Source organism: Pristiophorus japonicus, chromosome 17 (genome assembly GCF_044704955.1).
Source record: "Pristiophorus japonicus isolate sPriJap1 chromosome 17, sPriJap1.hap1, whole genome shotgun sequence".
NCBI classification, from domain to species: domain Eukaryota; kingdom Metazoa; phylum Chordata; class Chondrichthyes; family Pristiophoridae; genus Pristiophorus; species Pristiophorus japonicus.
This window is the reverse complement of record NC_091993.1, coordinates 101,958,054-101,973,563: the sequence shown is the minus strand read 5'-3', so window position 1 is coordinate 101,973,563 and position 15,510 is coordinate 101,958,054. Positions and strand designations below refer to the sequence as shown.

Below are 15,510 nucleotides of genomic sequence, written 5' to 3'. Positions count from 1 at the left end.
AAGTAGACTGGCCATATAAATATTTAGAGTCAATACCTATGCCCGCAAGGGATCACAGTGGTGAGCTGCAATATCTAATGAACACCAGCACATGAAAACAGCATTATCATGCAACCTTTGAATCGTTTTTTTTTAAACCTCTGAAAGGTTCACTAAACCATTGATAGTCAAAACTGGTGGAGTCAAGAGCAAAATGTTTCATTTTCTCCACTGACGGCTCTACTGACTTGCCCAGAGGGCTTGTGCATCCAAAGCTCGATACAATATATCCATTATTCTTTGGTGGAAGTTAATTTCTTCCAATTATACGGTTGTGCTAAATTGAAGATAAGTGGAATTGGAGGATAAAATTAAGGATGGAATGTGGGGTATATTAATAATTTGCAATATAATGAAAGCAGTATAAAGCTGCAGGTAATATTGTCTGAATAAAAAATAACTGCTCGTAAACGTACATAAAGAGCGCTAAGCTTTTGTCTGATTTACAAAGCTAGAGTGCAGCTCAATATTTTTTGTTGCTACGAGGACATCATTGTTAGTGCTGTTGAGAATTATGTTTAAATAAGATACGTGCAAAATTATTGCTTGCAGTCAGTCCTGTCTTGCTGTGCATCAGTTCACAATGGAAAAGTTATTTTTTTCTTCAGCTCAGAAAACCTAGGTTATGTGGCTTCCAGTTCATTCCCAAACCCTCAGTATTCTTCTTCAAATATAGCTTGTTGAATTAAATACACAGTTAGATGCTGCTGGACAATTCCTGACTGATGTCTCTAATGTCCAACATGTGCCCATTTGTTAATCCTTTTGAGTTCCAAGTTTTTACTGTGCAGTCACTGAAAAAAATAAGTTAGAGATACATTAAGAAAACACATTTTGATCAATCAACAACAACAACTTGTATTTATATAGCACCTTAACGCAGTAAAATGTCCCAAGGCGCTTCACAGGAGTATTATGAGACAAAAAAATTGACATCTTAAATCACAGTAAACCCTACTTTTGTTTTTGTAGTGAGGTATCGTTACACTATGGAAATATATTGTTTGAAAATAATTGAATACATTTCAATTTTAGATCTTTTGGCATCAAAATATATTAAATGTTTTAAAACACAAAAACAGGCAAGAAAGCCATCCACAGTCTTTTTCTAGTTTCCGCCGATGAAATTTGTCATCGAGAAGGTATTTTCAGGTGAGCTGGCGGAGCTTTGAACACTATGCACATTTCTATGGCTCTCCCAATCCAGTTCTGATCAGTCGTCAAGAGCTTATCGTAAGAAATATATTATGGGCTAGAATTTGCACTCTTTCTCGGCGGTATTGGCCGTTTTGGGCGAGAGCCGGGTCAGTGAAAAATTCCCCAGCTGAGGCATGCTGGGGAGCGAACCGCCGACGTGCACTGTCCACAGATCGCCCTGGCGCAATCTTTGGCTGAGCGGGGACCCGTAGCTAAGTCAATTTTTTTTTAAACCGCCCACAAGGGTCAGCGGAGCTGGGCAGTAGGTAATTGGTCTGCAAGAAAAAGGTAAGTGATTGCTTTTTTACTATTTATTTTAAAAATCTGTCAGGGTGATTTAATTTTAAAGTGTCGTGGGAATGTTTCCTGGATTTTTTTAGTTAGGTTTTTTAAAAAATTATTTTTTTTTTGGTGTTAGGCCCAACCAACAGCCCTGGTGTAAATTTTTATAGATTTAAAAAAAAATTTCACCCATTTTCTTTAGGCACTGCCCAATCTTGCCGAAATTGCACTTTCCCACCCAGGTTGGGGGTGCAAGGCTGCTGGGCGGATTTTATTTTCGGGAAGTTTTCTGGCAGTAATCTTCCCAGCCTTCGTGGTTTTTTGGGTGGCAATCGGGCGCTGGTGGGCTTTGGGGAAATTCTAGCTCATAGATAGTCAAGCCATCTCATTCCCTTAAAGTGGAATGCTCTGCTGTAATGATGCACTCAAACCTATTAGCCTGGTTGAAAATGGCCGCACTCAATCCATATCTAATTTGCTACTTGCTCCTTTCTAGTTACAAATGCATTTTTATCCTTCTTTTTTAATGTTTTTCTACAAAAATTAGGTTTATTAGGCTAACTTTAATGATATGCTCCACAGCAAATTCTCATTTGTCAGTGTAAAATGTTGCTCTCTGTGACTGTGAAGCTTCTTTAATAATTATTCTCCTCATTTCACGGTGTTTTATTTTCTGTGATCAGCATTAAATTGCACAATAATAAATAACGTTGCAACTCTTAGTGGTTTCTGAAGAAAATATGAACAAATTTAATGAATGAATGGACCTTTTAGGAGAGTTATCAAATTCTAACTTTTATCTCATTTTCATGGGGGTCTTATGACCAGACATCATAAGAAACAGGAGCAGGAGCAGGCCATTTGGCCCCTCGAGCCTGCTCAGCCATTTAATAAGATCATGGCTGATCTGATCTTGGGCTCAGCTCCCTGCCCGCTCCCCATAACCCTTCACTCCCTTGACACATTTTGACTCATCCTTTAGTTAGAAGGGTAGCCTAGTGTAAACCGTGGATAACAATCAGTGACATTCTATGTTTGGTCAACAGGAGGCACAAGTTAGGCAAATTTATTCTCCCCGCTTCTCACTTCTCGTCAGCCATTTTTAAAATTAAGTCCAGCTGAAAAGTAGCAAGTCATTCGAAGGAGGACACTGGCAGAATCAAATAAAAGCCTGCAAATGCTTGCATTATTTCAAACGAAAAAGTGGCTTTTATAACGCTGTTATGATCCCTTAAAAAATAGAACATTCTGCTTGAATAACTATCATACCAGTATACTTCAATTTTTGGTAAATCAAAACACACACTTATTTGAATAAACTGCTATGTATGCCTTATTTTCACCTCGGGATCACAAAGATTTTGACCTTTAGCCACTTTCTAATGATATAATTACACTCCTCATACAATTAGCTATCTGCTGTTAATAAGTTATAAAATGACTAAATGCACACTCCAGTTCCAGGCAGCGCACACCTTTGCAGATTCTGTTCACAGATTGTGTGGATTCAAGGAGGAAACAATTACAATGAGGATGCTTGGATGAAAAATAATAGAAGATAAAACAAAAAGGGAATAAAAGGAAAAAGATTTAAAGTATGTGTGAAAATTTTACTTGGTGTAATATTATTCCCACACTTCAAAACTTATGTACAAATTCAGGTGGAGTGGTAAGATTATAGCAAAACATGGAAGGGAAAATGATCGAAGAACGATAACCGAGTTGCATTTTTATTTTGTAACATTTTCCAATTTGAAAGGGACATGGACAGATATGTCGACTCAACATGGACTTTAAGTTATGGTTTGGATGTGACATGCTTCTGTGAAAAGCGTGCATTGTAAAGCCACACAACTTTGGTGAGATCTTTCCCTCCCTGTCTTTCCACTTAAGTTGCCCATTCCCTCCCTCAGATGCACGGGTGGGACCATCAGCTTTTGGAGACATCTAGGAGGCAAATAATACGATTTCATAGATATCAAGCCAGGATGTGCAGTTCTGCAGATGGGATTCGTCTCATCAGTTTTATTCCCTGCCTTGCCAAATAGCTCTGTTGCTATGACATGTTCATACAGGTTTAAAAATTAGAGAAATTTGCCAGTGTGGGCAGCAGAGGTCAAAGAGAGATTGTGGGTAGTATCTATGTTTGAGTCCTCTGAGTGGGAGTTCAGTGTCCCAATGCCACAACTTAAGCACCATATCATTTATTTCTTAACTTGACAGTTGACAATTCTTGTCATAAAGCAGAACTTAAAAAGAGGCCAGAAAAGCTGAGAAAAAAAAAGAGCATGTGCTTAAATCCAACTCAAAACAACTGCTCTAGAATAACTCAAAAATAAATTTTAGGGGGAACGGGAAGAAATTGGTCACCAGAGGAAATTAAAACCCATAGTTATTAAAATGCCATTGCAGCTTCAAAAAAAACCTGCTGGACGTAATTTTCAAAATGGTGACCTTTATGTCTTTTCATTTTTATTCAGAAAGGTTTAGAAGACAAATCACCATACCAATGAGCAGCAAAGAGGCAGGTACGGAGCAGAGCAGAAATCAGGAGCTTAAGGTATACTACTGGCACGGCTCTTAATGGCAAGGACACGTCGAGGCAAACAAGGAGTAAGGCCCGCAACATAATTCCATAGCTTCACCCGGCAATCGCTGCAGCAGAAAGGAAAGAGAAAAAGAGAGATACAGAGATATAATACAAGTGTGAAAGGTGTGAGAGAGAAAAGAGACCCAAGGATCTATTGATGCCTGACATAGGAACTGCAAATAAGGGTTTCTGCTTTTTATCATCCAGTTACTTTTGTTCAATTAAACAGAGTATATCCATGTCAGGAAACTAGAGCGTCCTCTCTGTAATATATGCACCTGTGAGTATGCTCACAGGTTTATAGAGCTGTTACACTGTGAGTGGCTTAGCCAGTCACGTGATGTTCACAAGACTCAATAAAACCCCAGTCAGTTGGGTCTAGGTCATCCACGATGAGGTATGCTGTTGTGAGCCTAGTGGATGAACTGGTAATATAGTGTAATTGTTAAACCTTTGTTAATAAACCAACTAGTTCTTAATAGCAATGTGTTGCTAAGAACTCTTAAGCAAAGAACCCATGAAGAATATACATTACACTCTCCTACTGTGCATTCAGCAAAAGCACCAACCACTCCTACGTTTGGTTAAGGCTCAAGCAAAGCAATACAAAGCCTTTTTCAATAATCAGGAGCAACATTTAGGAGCACGTAATCATTAAGCCATAGAGCCACCCCCATAACCGAGACTTTCAATCTTCTTGCCATCAACTTCATTATAAAACTGCGATGGTGGCTACTCCTGGAGAAATCCAACCATAGATGGGGACAGTAAAATATTTTAAGATTACAACATGCCAATTTATGATGACTGTATTATACAACACTAGTAGGAGATACTTCAGGTTTCCCTCCACTTATAAGATTACATAACTAATAGAAGAGAGGCAAACGTAATGAGAGGCAATTACATCTGTGAGCAATACCTGGTTTTTTTTTCATGAAGAAAGGGGCTGGGCACTCCTGATAGTAATTGGAGGAAGGCGAAGCATGCATCATTATTGTCATGGCATTACAAGAAAACAAGATAATAATGTATGTGAATATGATTTGCATAATTGGATCAGGTGTTTGCAAACAAGAAAAAGTTCACCAAACACAGTGATAAAGTTAGTTATCCTTCAAATCACCACTAAAGCCTTGACATAAATTTAGTTTAAACCCCCTTACCAGTAAAATAATTTGATCACAATATTAATTCCATTTTAGTGAAAAAGTCCATCTTCAGGGGAGACTGCCAACAAATTATATAACTGTTGCTGGAATAGTTCGACTAACTCCCCTGACCATTTAGTTGGTGTTAGCAGTTTAGTCATGTTAGAACGTCTGTCTTGTACGAGATATTGAATATATTGCAGGTAATTGGTTATTTTGCGGGGTATGATTTTATTTTTGATTCAAAAAGTAAAAAATTCCTAGCATCTGCCCTGCTCTCCAATCACGTTATGTAGCTTTCCTCCCTCCATTATGGGGTTTCACAGTTTATATTTTCTACAAAGGTCGCAGTGCACAAACTCTTTTATTTAAGGTTTTGCAAATTTAAATTTACCAGTGTATTTCTTAACAACCTGGATTGAATAATCTATTTATTTTTCAGCCTTGATTAAACTAGTTTATTTTTTTCCTTTCTACACCGCTGAGTATTAAAAGTTAAAATATCGGTTTTGTATTGCAGTAAAATGTGTTGAATCCTTCTTTCAGGACATATTTTTAAGACATACATTGTTGCTGCTGTTCTTCTCTTCCCTATGAATGGAGTATGTGTGGCATAACACCTCAACATTTTACATGAAACGTAAAATAAAAAGGAATTGTTGACCAAAGCTTAATAATTTAGGTGTCCAAAAACAGTCGGCCTTGTATCATTTAACAACAAAACAATCAGATGAAATTTAACTGCAACAGGTTCAAATAATATCTATTTGGCACTTTAAATTACACATCACAGCAGGTTAAAACAACACTTTAACAAACTACCATTGACCAGAACTCAGATTCTGTCCACATTCTGAAACTCCGCAGTAGTATTTTCCCCCTCATTAAACAAGTATGTCCTTTCTTGGCAGAGCCACTGCTTTAATTGTCTACTGTAAAACTACACGAGTGATAATGACATACCTGGAAGCACTGAAAATCCTGCTGGAGTTTGTGCAGATGGCATTAATGGGACTATCATGGCCTCTGATCTCTCCCAGGGGCGTAAAGTTGTCTATGTTCCAAACCTTGAGCATTCCCCCTCGGCACCCGCTCAGCAACAGAGCGCGGCCAGGTACAAATGCCAGCGCACATACCCAATCCTTGTGAGCATTCGGAATTTGCTAAATAAAATCAAAATACATGAATTAAATACAGATATTGAATGAAAATGTCATAAAACATGATTCATTGAAATTAATATTTCTCTAGAAATTCTGAAGATAATTAAGTACAAAATATTTATTTTTAAATGGATTTTTGTCTTGCATTAAAATGTGTTGAATCCATCTTTCAGGACACATTATTGCTGCTTTTCTTCTCTTCCCTATGAATGGCATATGTATGGCATAATGCCTCAACATTTTACATGAAACTTAAAGAAAAAGGAATTATTGACCCAAGCTTAATAATTCAGGTGTTCAAAAACAGTCGGCCTTATATCAGTTAACAACAAAACAATCAGATGAAATTTAACTGCAACAGGTTCAAATATTCTTGGTAATATCTATTTGGCACTTTAAATTAAACTACACAGCAGATTAAAACAACATTTTAACAAATTTACTATTATTAAAGTTACCACTAATGAAGATTAAATTCTAACAGAAAATATTTTTTAACCAGAAAGCTGGACTTTTCTATTTGCTATACAGGTCCCAGTTAAATTCCAGTGGAAGCTTTGATGATGGGCCGAAATGGCCTCCTTCTGTTCTGTAGATTTCTATGTTTCTATTGGGACACGCTTCACAGCATCTGTCCCACTGGTAACCTTCAAAATGTCTGCCCATATATGGATGGGCATATTGAAATTATATTTGCGCCATTATATTCAATTTTATTAAATGGGTATTGTACTGTAGAATTAGCTGAAAGTCCACAATAGGATCAGCATGATTTATCATTTGATGACGGTGTCAGTACTATTAATGCAGGAGTCAAGATGAGCGGGTCCCACAGCTGTTGTGTATAAACTAAGGAAAATCATATATTGTTGCAGGAATGTTTTTCCTCGGTATGATAAAGAACAATTACATCTTTTCTATTTATTACATAAGAAAAATGTGTAAAGCAACAAGGCGATTATAAAACTAATCTGAGGCATTCTGCTCCAAAAGCGGAGGTCAGAGATTCAGTTTTGTACCTGTGATAGCTCTTGCCGCTCCAGATCCCATTTCTTAATTCCATTGTCTCTCGATCCACTGAACAGGATGTCCCCGTGGATTGCCAGGGATTCGATTCCATCATAGTGGGGAGGCTCAAAATTGTGTGTGGGACCAACATTTCCCAGAGTACTTTTAGCAATTTCAAACTTCTATAGAGCAAATACATAGCTTTAATATTTTAAAATCCAAACATGTTCAGAATGTAATTTAAAAGAAACAAACGGCAGTGCAGATTAAACTCTGAAGATCATTATTTCCTGAATGGCCATTTCTGAGACAACCAGTAACAGTTTGATCTGTAAACTGCAGCTGGATCATCACAATAACCACTGAGACAACTTTGTGCTTCAGTCGGTAATGCATCTTTTGTGACATGAACTGCTACAATAAGGTTAAACTTGATTAAAAAATATAGCACCAGTTGCAATCGGAGTGCTCCTGTATAAGCCAGATTATCATCGAGCTTTCCTACCATTTAGTAACCTGGTAAATAATTCATAGTACACTTGACTATATAATATAGTGCTAAAAATATACATAAAATACTGTTTGTTTTTATTACACGAGTAACTTAATGTTGCAAAATGACACAGACACTGAATGGATAGATTGCTACTCTCCATTTTAAATTATAGTCCAAACATTATGAAGGATTGCTTATAATGTTGAGTTTAGATCATAAAGAACATTACCTTCACGTAGTGATCTTTGGATCCAGTGATGACCAGGTCATGTTTCGTTGCCATTTTCTCCACTGTGAGACACATCACTGGACCAATGTGGCCCATCAGTTTCCCAACAGGCTGATTTCTATGCGATGAGAAAGAGAGAAATTAGTATTTGAGCTGGCCAAAGGGAGTGATGTGTGTAGAGAATCGAGCTGTTGCATACCAGGGAAACCATCCATTCTGAAAGAATACAAGCTATTAGAATAATTGAAGTACCACCACAAGGCTAATTTCTAAGAAAAAGTAAAATCACTTCTTTTTAAAGTTTTAACATCCATTGAAATTGTTGGTTATTAAAAATCCATTCTCAGGGTGTGAGTGTACTAGCAAGGTTGGCATTTATTGACCATCCCTAACTGTCCTTGGGAATGGAGTGGTGAGCCGCCTTCTTGAACCGCTGCAGTCCGTGTGGTGAATATGCTCCCATCATGCTTTTAGGCAGGGAGCTCTAGTATTTCGACAGCGACATTGAAGGAACGATCTCCAAATCACGATGGTATGTGACTTGGCGGAGAACTTGGTGGTGATGGTACTCCCATTCACTTGTTGCCCATGTCCTTTTAGGTGGTGGAAGTCGCAGATTTGTGAGGTGCTACCAAAGAAGCCTTGGCGAATTGCTGCAGTGATCTTGTAGATAGTACACAGTGCAGCCAATGTATGCCAGTGGTGGAGGGGAGTGGATGTTTAGGTTAGTGGATGAAGTGCTGATTAAACAGACTTCTCTGTCCTGGATGATGTTGAGTTTCTTAAGTATTGTTGCAGCTGCCTCCATCAGGGAAGTGGAGAGTGTTCCGTCACACTCCTGACTGGTGCTTGATAGATGGTGGAGAGGCTTTGGGGAATCAGGAGGCGAGTCTGATGCATTCAGTTTTTGAAGAACTATTTCATAAATAACTATTTTTAAATATAGTTTTAATACAAAGAATATTCAATAATAAAGTGTCAAACATGTCAGTTGTACATTTTTTTAAAGAATCTCCAAGCTAATCAAATATACTAAAAGAGGTTAAAATTACTTGTATGCTACATAAAAATAAAATAATGAATCATGTTCAGGAAAGGTGGCTTACTTCTTAAGATCCCAGATCCGAACAGAGTTGCCAGTAGCAGCATAGAGGAGTGTGCCGGCAGGGTTGAGTGCAATCTGATTAATCTGGTGCTCACCTTGTGCAATGCTCACAGTGCGACTGGCTGTGCTAGCACAAGCATCACCTGAAATCACCTGACCAGAAGACCTGATCATAGAAAGAAAACAGATGGTTACTTGTCTTCAAACTCTTCCACATTAGCTTTTTGCAATCTTTTAATTTTATTTCATTCAGCCTCGAGGACGCCATGAAATGGCTTGCTACCTGCAAGCTAGTCACCCAATATCATCCCATTACAAGTATGTGAGCTGTCATTACAGCAGGAATACATGGTAATAAATGGACATCCAAGCTGCATTCAAATAGATGTGTTCGTGCTCTCTCCCCACTCCCAATAGAGTTAAAATAATTTGTAATTTTCACATAAATGACACAGTAATATTATATGAAGCCTTGCAAAGCGACTGGCTTGATCTTGCTATTCTCTCCTCAACTACCTCCTCCCTAAAATAATCTTCATTTTAAAATAGATAATGAATAGCAAAGTGAGAAGGGCAATATCTAAACTGATTACATCAATCGATTTTAAATATTATTTCAAAATCTTGAAAGGTACTCTTTGCATGGAGCTGTACATTGTCTTCAATGTATCTGACACTTGAATTATGTTTTGAGCACAGTATTGCTAAGAAGTTGTAATTGAAATTCTAGTTCTTAATGAACTAATTCAATTGACTTCCCTTAACACTTGAAACCAGTCTTTTTTATATTTCTCTGCAACACTTTCTAACATGATGAACAGAATTGAAAATTGTACTCCAAATATAGTTTGATCAGGGGAAACGAGAAGCATTACCATAACCTCTCTTAACTTTCCTATTCTCTCCATATATATAAAAATTCTATTAGCAATGTTAATTACTTTGCCACATTGTCAGACATTGAAAGTGATATTTGTGACATATTTTACAGGATGGCTGCTTTTCTTACAGCAGCTGATTGGTTTGTGACTGAAGCCAGCTTGAGATAAGGCTAACATTTCATTAACCTTTTTGATTACTTGTTGTACCTGTGTACTAGTCTTTAGTGATTTGTGTACCAGGATACCCATCCCTTTGCTCTTCCACAGCTCCCAGTTTCTCACCATTAAGAAAATATTCTAATTTGTCTTTTTTGGATCCAAAGTGGATGACCTCACACTTCCCCACATTGAACTCCATCTGCCAGTTTTGCCCACTTACTTAATTGGTCTACGTTCCTTTGCAACATTTTTGTCCCATCTGCACAACTTACTGTGACTCCTAACTTATTGTCATCTGAAAACTTGGATATATAACTTCTCTATTCCTTCATTCAAATCATTGATCTATATGGTGAAAAGCTAAGGCCCCAGTACTGATCCCTCGGGAACACCACTTGTCAATCAGAGTACATTCCTTTCATTCCTACTCTGTTTCCTACAACTGATGTTAAATTTATAGGTCTGTATCTCTCCTTTTCTTAAATAATGGAGTGACATATGACATTTTCCAATCCAAAGGCACAATTTCTGAATCGAGAGAGCTTTGTGGGATACCACCCAGCACATCCTCCAGACTGAAATCTCACAAGTCCTCTTGGTTTCTTAATTTCTTTAAAAAAAAATCTTATCCATTTACATGCTGCACCGTAGATTCTTGTGGAATTTTTAAATTCATAAGTTCTTCATGTAAAATGTTGTCAAAAACATACTAAAAATCCAAATAAACATAATTTTTTACTGTATCGATGAAGTCTTCAAATAAATTAAGCAAATTCATGAAGCAAGATCTTCCACTTCTATATTTATGTTATCTGATTCTTGTTAAGTTAATTACCCATTACTTGTGTTAGACTGTTGAGCCAGCAATTATCTGGGTGAAGTTTGAGCAGTTTTTAAATTGAGTTACTGTGCATGCTCGCTTCCAGGTCTGCGGATACTCAACTACACCCAATAATTCCTTAACATTAATGGCCAATTCCATGCAATGTTTTCCATAGGCTCCTGCAGCAACCCAAGGAATATGGCCCATAGGGTTTGTTAACCATAGGTCCCTTTTGACTTATCAAGTTTCTCTGCTGCAAAGATTTCAAAATCCTTTGGAATATGGAATATAACATTTGAATAAGTAATTATGCTTGTTACTGAATAGTTTTAGGAAATATATTTAAGATTTCAACTATTTTTATCTTTGTTAACCATTTTTATATTTTAGATTTCTAACTTCCTCTCTAATCATTACTAATCTCTAAGGTTTTCTATATCTCTAAGGTTTTGTTTGATTACATATCTAATAAACTTTTCAATTAGTCCTATACCCCTCCCAGAGTTCTCTCCCTCCTATTTCTCTGTTGGCTTTCTATAGTTCAATTTTTCTTTCGTACTCCCACTTTAATTTACCTATTCATCCATTCTGGGGAATGGTCGTTTTCTTCACACTTATTTTATTTGGCATATTCAAGATTAAATATTTAATTTTTCCTCAACTGCATTATCTTTCAACAATTCTTCTCAGTTAATGTTTAAGCTCTTCCCTTATTTGTTTGAAGTTTGTATTTCTACAATCATACTTTTTTTCCTGTCCCTTACAGATGCAAAGTGCCAGGTAGTCTCACATATAATTATATACTGAACAGAAGCAGATAGTCACACAAAGAAACCCTTTCAGCAAGATGCTCAAATCAAAAGGTCCTCTGCTGTAGGAATGTTCTTCATGCTGCTGGGATCAAGGAAGTATCATCTGCAAAAAGAAGCTAGCTAGATTTAAATAATGGGGTAAAGCTAGATAGACATTCTGGAGTTTTACTCCGTGATCTTCAGGTGTTGAAAGGAAATCGGAGAACTTTCACTCAGGAAAATACAAAGTGGGACACAGCCTATGATCCAGCAGAATGCACATGGTCTGTAGAAGCACCAGGTGAGATGAATGAGCTCCTCTTGTTCCATGTTTCGTATATTTTTATTAAGTTAAAGCTCAGTTAGAATCAGTGAGGTTGAACATATATACGATGAAAGGTGTGTTCTATTAGACTGCAGGATGGGCAGATTCTTACGTTAGTGTCCTGATGCATTTGGGGGTATCTCGGATGTCCCACACTTTGATGTACGATGTGGAGACAGTAAACACAAGGCTGGAGTAACTGCAGTACTTGACAGAGACGACATTATTCGGATGCCCTTTCAGGGTACTGATTTCCTGTCCCGTGGCCAAATTCCACACTTTACAAGTACGATCTAAAAAGAATTACAGAGCACAAAACTAAACAAACAACAGGAAATTCAGAAATACAGAAGAGATTTTTACGATTATTCAGAAAAATTTAAGATAAATAAAAAAACAAACTTAAATTGACCTCTGCTTTTAAGTGCATTATTGAATGAAATATCTCCGTTGTCAAGGAAGAAAAGTCACCTAAATTTCCACAGAAAAATGTTCTTGTATAATAAAGGAAACTATTTGCACATTTGTGTGTCCCACATTACTGGATTTTATGCTCTTAAATTGCAGGTTCGAGGCAACCTAGCAACAGATATTTTGTCGAATACTTCCCCAAGTTCAATATCATAAGTAGGCCGTGCAGTCCTTCACCCAACAGGCCATTTACTGCATCTCAATAGGAGAGGTTCACACAAAACGTCTATTCCTGGGCTGACTCAAGCCAATCATTTTTGAAGCAGAATGTGTTTCCATTTATATTAAGTTTTGCTTTCAATATTTAATAGTTCATAGAGGAGGATCCTTTAACTCCATTTTTTTCTCCATCACAATTATGCCTCTTTGAAATGGCTGAGAATACCTATAATTTCACTGTCTAAACTTTTACATTTATTGGTTTGACATTCTGGCAGGACTTGATGTCCAACAGTGTGGGAAAACATTCACAATTCCTCACACACTGGCTCCTCATACACTGGTGTCTCAATCTCAGCCAAGCTGTCCACAAGATGGTGAATTGAAATGGAAAAGGAAATTAATCTCAGCCACTTTCAACCAGCTGGTTACATAGTGACATTGGCTCAGCACTGGGTACATGACATATGGAATGTCAGAGTAGCAGGTGACAAATCTGAAGAAAGAATTGTTTTTTTACCATGTTGCAAATATTGTATCTGCTACCAGTATGAATTGAAACATGTTAGTATCTCCTTAACTGGATAGTACTAGCCAAAGAGATCATTTTTACAATTAAAGGTAAAAGAGTTCCACCATGTGCGATTTAGAGCAACTTCATAAATAAACCCTTCATCATCATCATCATCATAGGCAGTCCCTCGGAATCAAGGAAGACTTGCTTCCACTCCTGAAGTGAGTTTTAGGTGGCTGAACAGTCCAGTACGAGACTCTGTCACAGGTGGGACAGATAGTTGTTGAGGGTAGGGGTGGGTGGGACTGGTTTGCCGCACGCTCTTTCCGCTGCCTGCGCTTATTTTCTGCATGCTCTCGCCGTTGAGGCTCAGCGCCCTCTCAGATACACTTCCTCCACTAAGGGCGATCTTGGGCCAGGGATTCCCAGGCGTCAGTGGGGATGTCGCCTTATGAGGAAGCTTTGAGGGTGTCCTTGTAGCGTTTCCGCTGCCCACCTTTGGCTCGTTTGCCATGAAGGAGCTCAGAGTAGAGCACTTGCTTTGGGAGTCTCGTGTCTGGCATGCGAACTATGTGGCCTGCCCAGCGGAGCTGATCAAGTGTGGTTATGAGTGTGATGTCATTACAAATAGCAAACAAAGGAAATCTTCTTCCTAAACGGTTCATGCACTCAAATGAACGGTGGTTCCTTTCAATATAACTATTTCTGCAATCAATTTTCAGTCATGGACTGTGACTTCTAATCAGTCGAAGTCACTGAAATAATGAACTTATTTTAAATAGAAACAATTCTCTTCACGTAACCTTTACAAGGAAATCTTATGCTGGTTCAATGTTCAATGTAATTGACAACACAAGGCGCAGGGGGGAAAAATTACTTAAAAATAAAACAAAAACACAAAATTCACCAAGACAATGTGGAAGATGGGACATGGAACACTTTTTCCCTAATTCCAGCATCATGGATGAGGTGCTCAAGTCAGGAATGAAACAGTTAAATGTAGAATAAAGCTCCTTTAACTCTGTTCAAGAAAATTCATTCACCTCTTATGTATTTAACCCTTGTAACCTGCATGACACCTGACCACCAGAGAGTCCACCTGTTGGGAGTCCCAAGGGATCCCAGCATCCCTTGGGAGCACAGTATATAAGCAGGCCACCCACGAGGTACCTGCACTCTGGAGTCTAATTAAAGGAGCTAAGGTCACACTTGCTCATTGTACACAGTACTCAATTTCATCCTTTATAATGAGTGTACCAACCTCAATCTCTGAAGAACGTCCATTCCTGGACAAGAAGGACATTTTTAATTTTCCACGAGTCACCCAGTGGTTTCTCTGAGCAAGATGGCTAATTGAGCTCCAGTGTTGTTCTGTCAGCCCATTGAGACTACCCAGACTCATCTAACATTAGAGCCTTCCAGCCAGCAGACACTGCATCAGGTTAGATAGAATGCGAACTACCAGAGGTAAAAAGCCAGTTTCAATACCGCTGTACCACCCAGCCTCTGCCTTCCCCTCTCCCCTCCCCTCATTAAGTTCTTACCTTTTGAGCCTGTGAATAGTAGGTCATTAGTTGCATCTAGACACAGCACAGGTTTAGAGTGCCCTTCAGCAACAGAAATGCATTGGAGTGGGGCAGTCCTGCTGCCCTTGGCACCACCAACTGGATTAATCACACCCCTGATAAAAGAACAGATGATGCGTTAACAAACTCCCTTGAATGTAAGCGCTGTTCTCAAGACAGTGATTGGTTTATTTGGAAATGGCTTCTAGTAATGAGAAGAAAAAAATGCACACGTGGTGATTTCAATGAAAAACCTATACTACCTTCAATTTCCAAAAATAAATTAAGAGAACAATGTGATGTTGGTCACCCACTCACACACCAATATTCCAGGCCTGAACTACTGCACATATGCAACATCATCAGTCTGATAAATCCTATTCAAATATGATGTTTGGGCATTTTACAATATTTAGAAACACACAAACACAAAACACAAACTATTCACAGAAAGTAATGATGATCAATTTTCCTTTTCTCTATCTCTCTCCCTCTGTGTCCATTATTCGCTCCCCCTCTCCTTTAAATTAAGATTTTGTTGCAATAGAAAATGTTGCATTTT

General features: G+C 38.0%; 1 protein-coding gene across 1 annotated transcript in view; it reads right to left on the bottom strand.

The window, feature by feature from the left end:
- Nucleotides 1-503: 503 nt before the first annotated feature.
- The window catches only part of kif21b (kinesin family member 21B), a 175,429-nt gene continuing 160,422 nt past the window's right edge, over nt 504-15,510 (bottom strand). The window contains exons 28-34 of the mRNA XM_070859421.1: nt 14,928-15,064; nt 12,352-12,532; nt 9,262-9,426; nt 8,156-8,273; nt 7,442-7,612; nt 6,223-6,422; nt 504-833 (exon numbers count right to left, since the gene is read on the bottom strand). Coding sequence (XP_070715522.1) covers nt 737-833; nt 6,223-6,422; nt 7,442-7,612; nt 8,156-8,273; nt 9,262-9,426; nt 12,352-12,532; nt 14,928-15,064 — 1,069 coding nt within the window. The 3' untranslated portion in view covers nt 504-736. The remainder of the gene's footprint in view (nt 834-6,222; nt 6,423-7,441; nt 7,613-8,155; nt 8,274-9,261; nt 9,427-12,351; nt 12,533-14,927; nt 15,065-15,510) is intronic.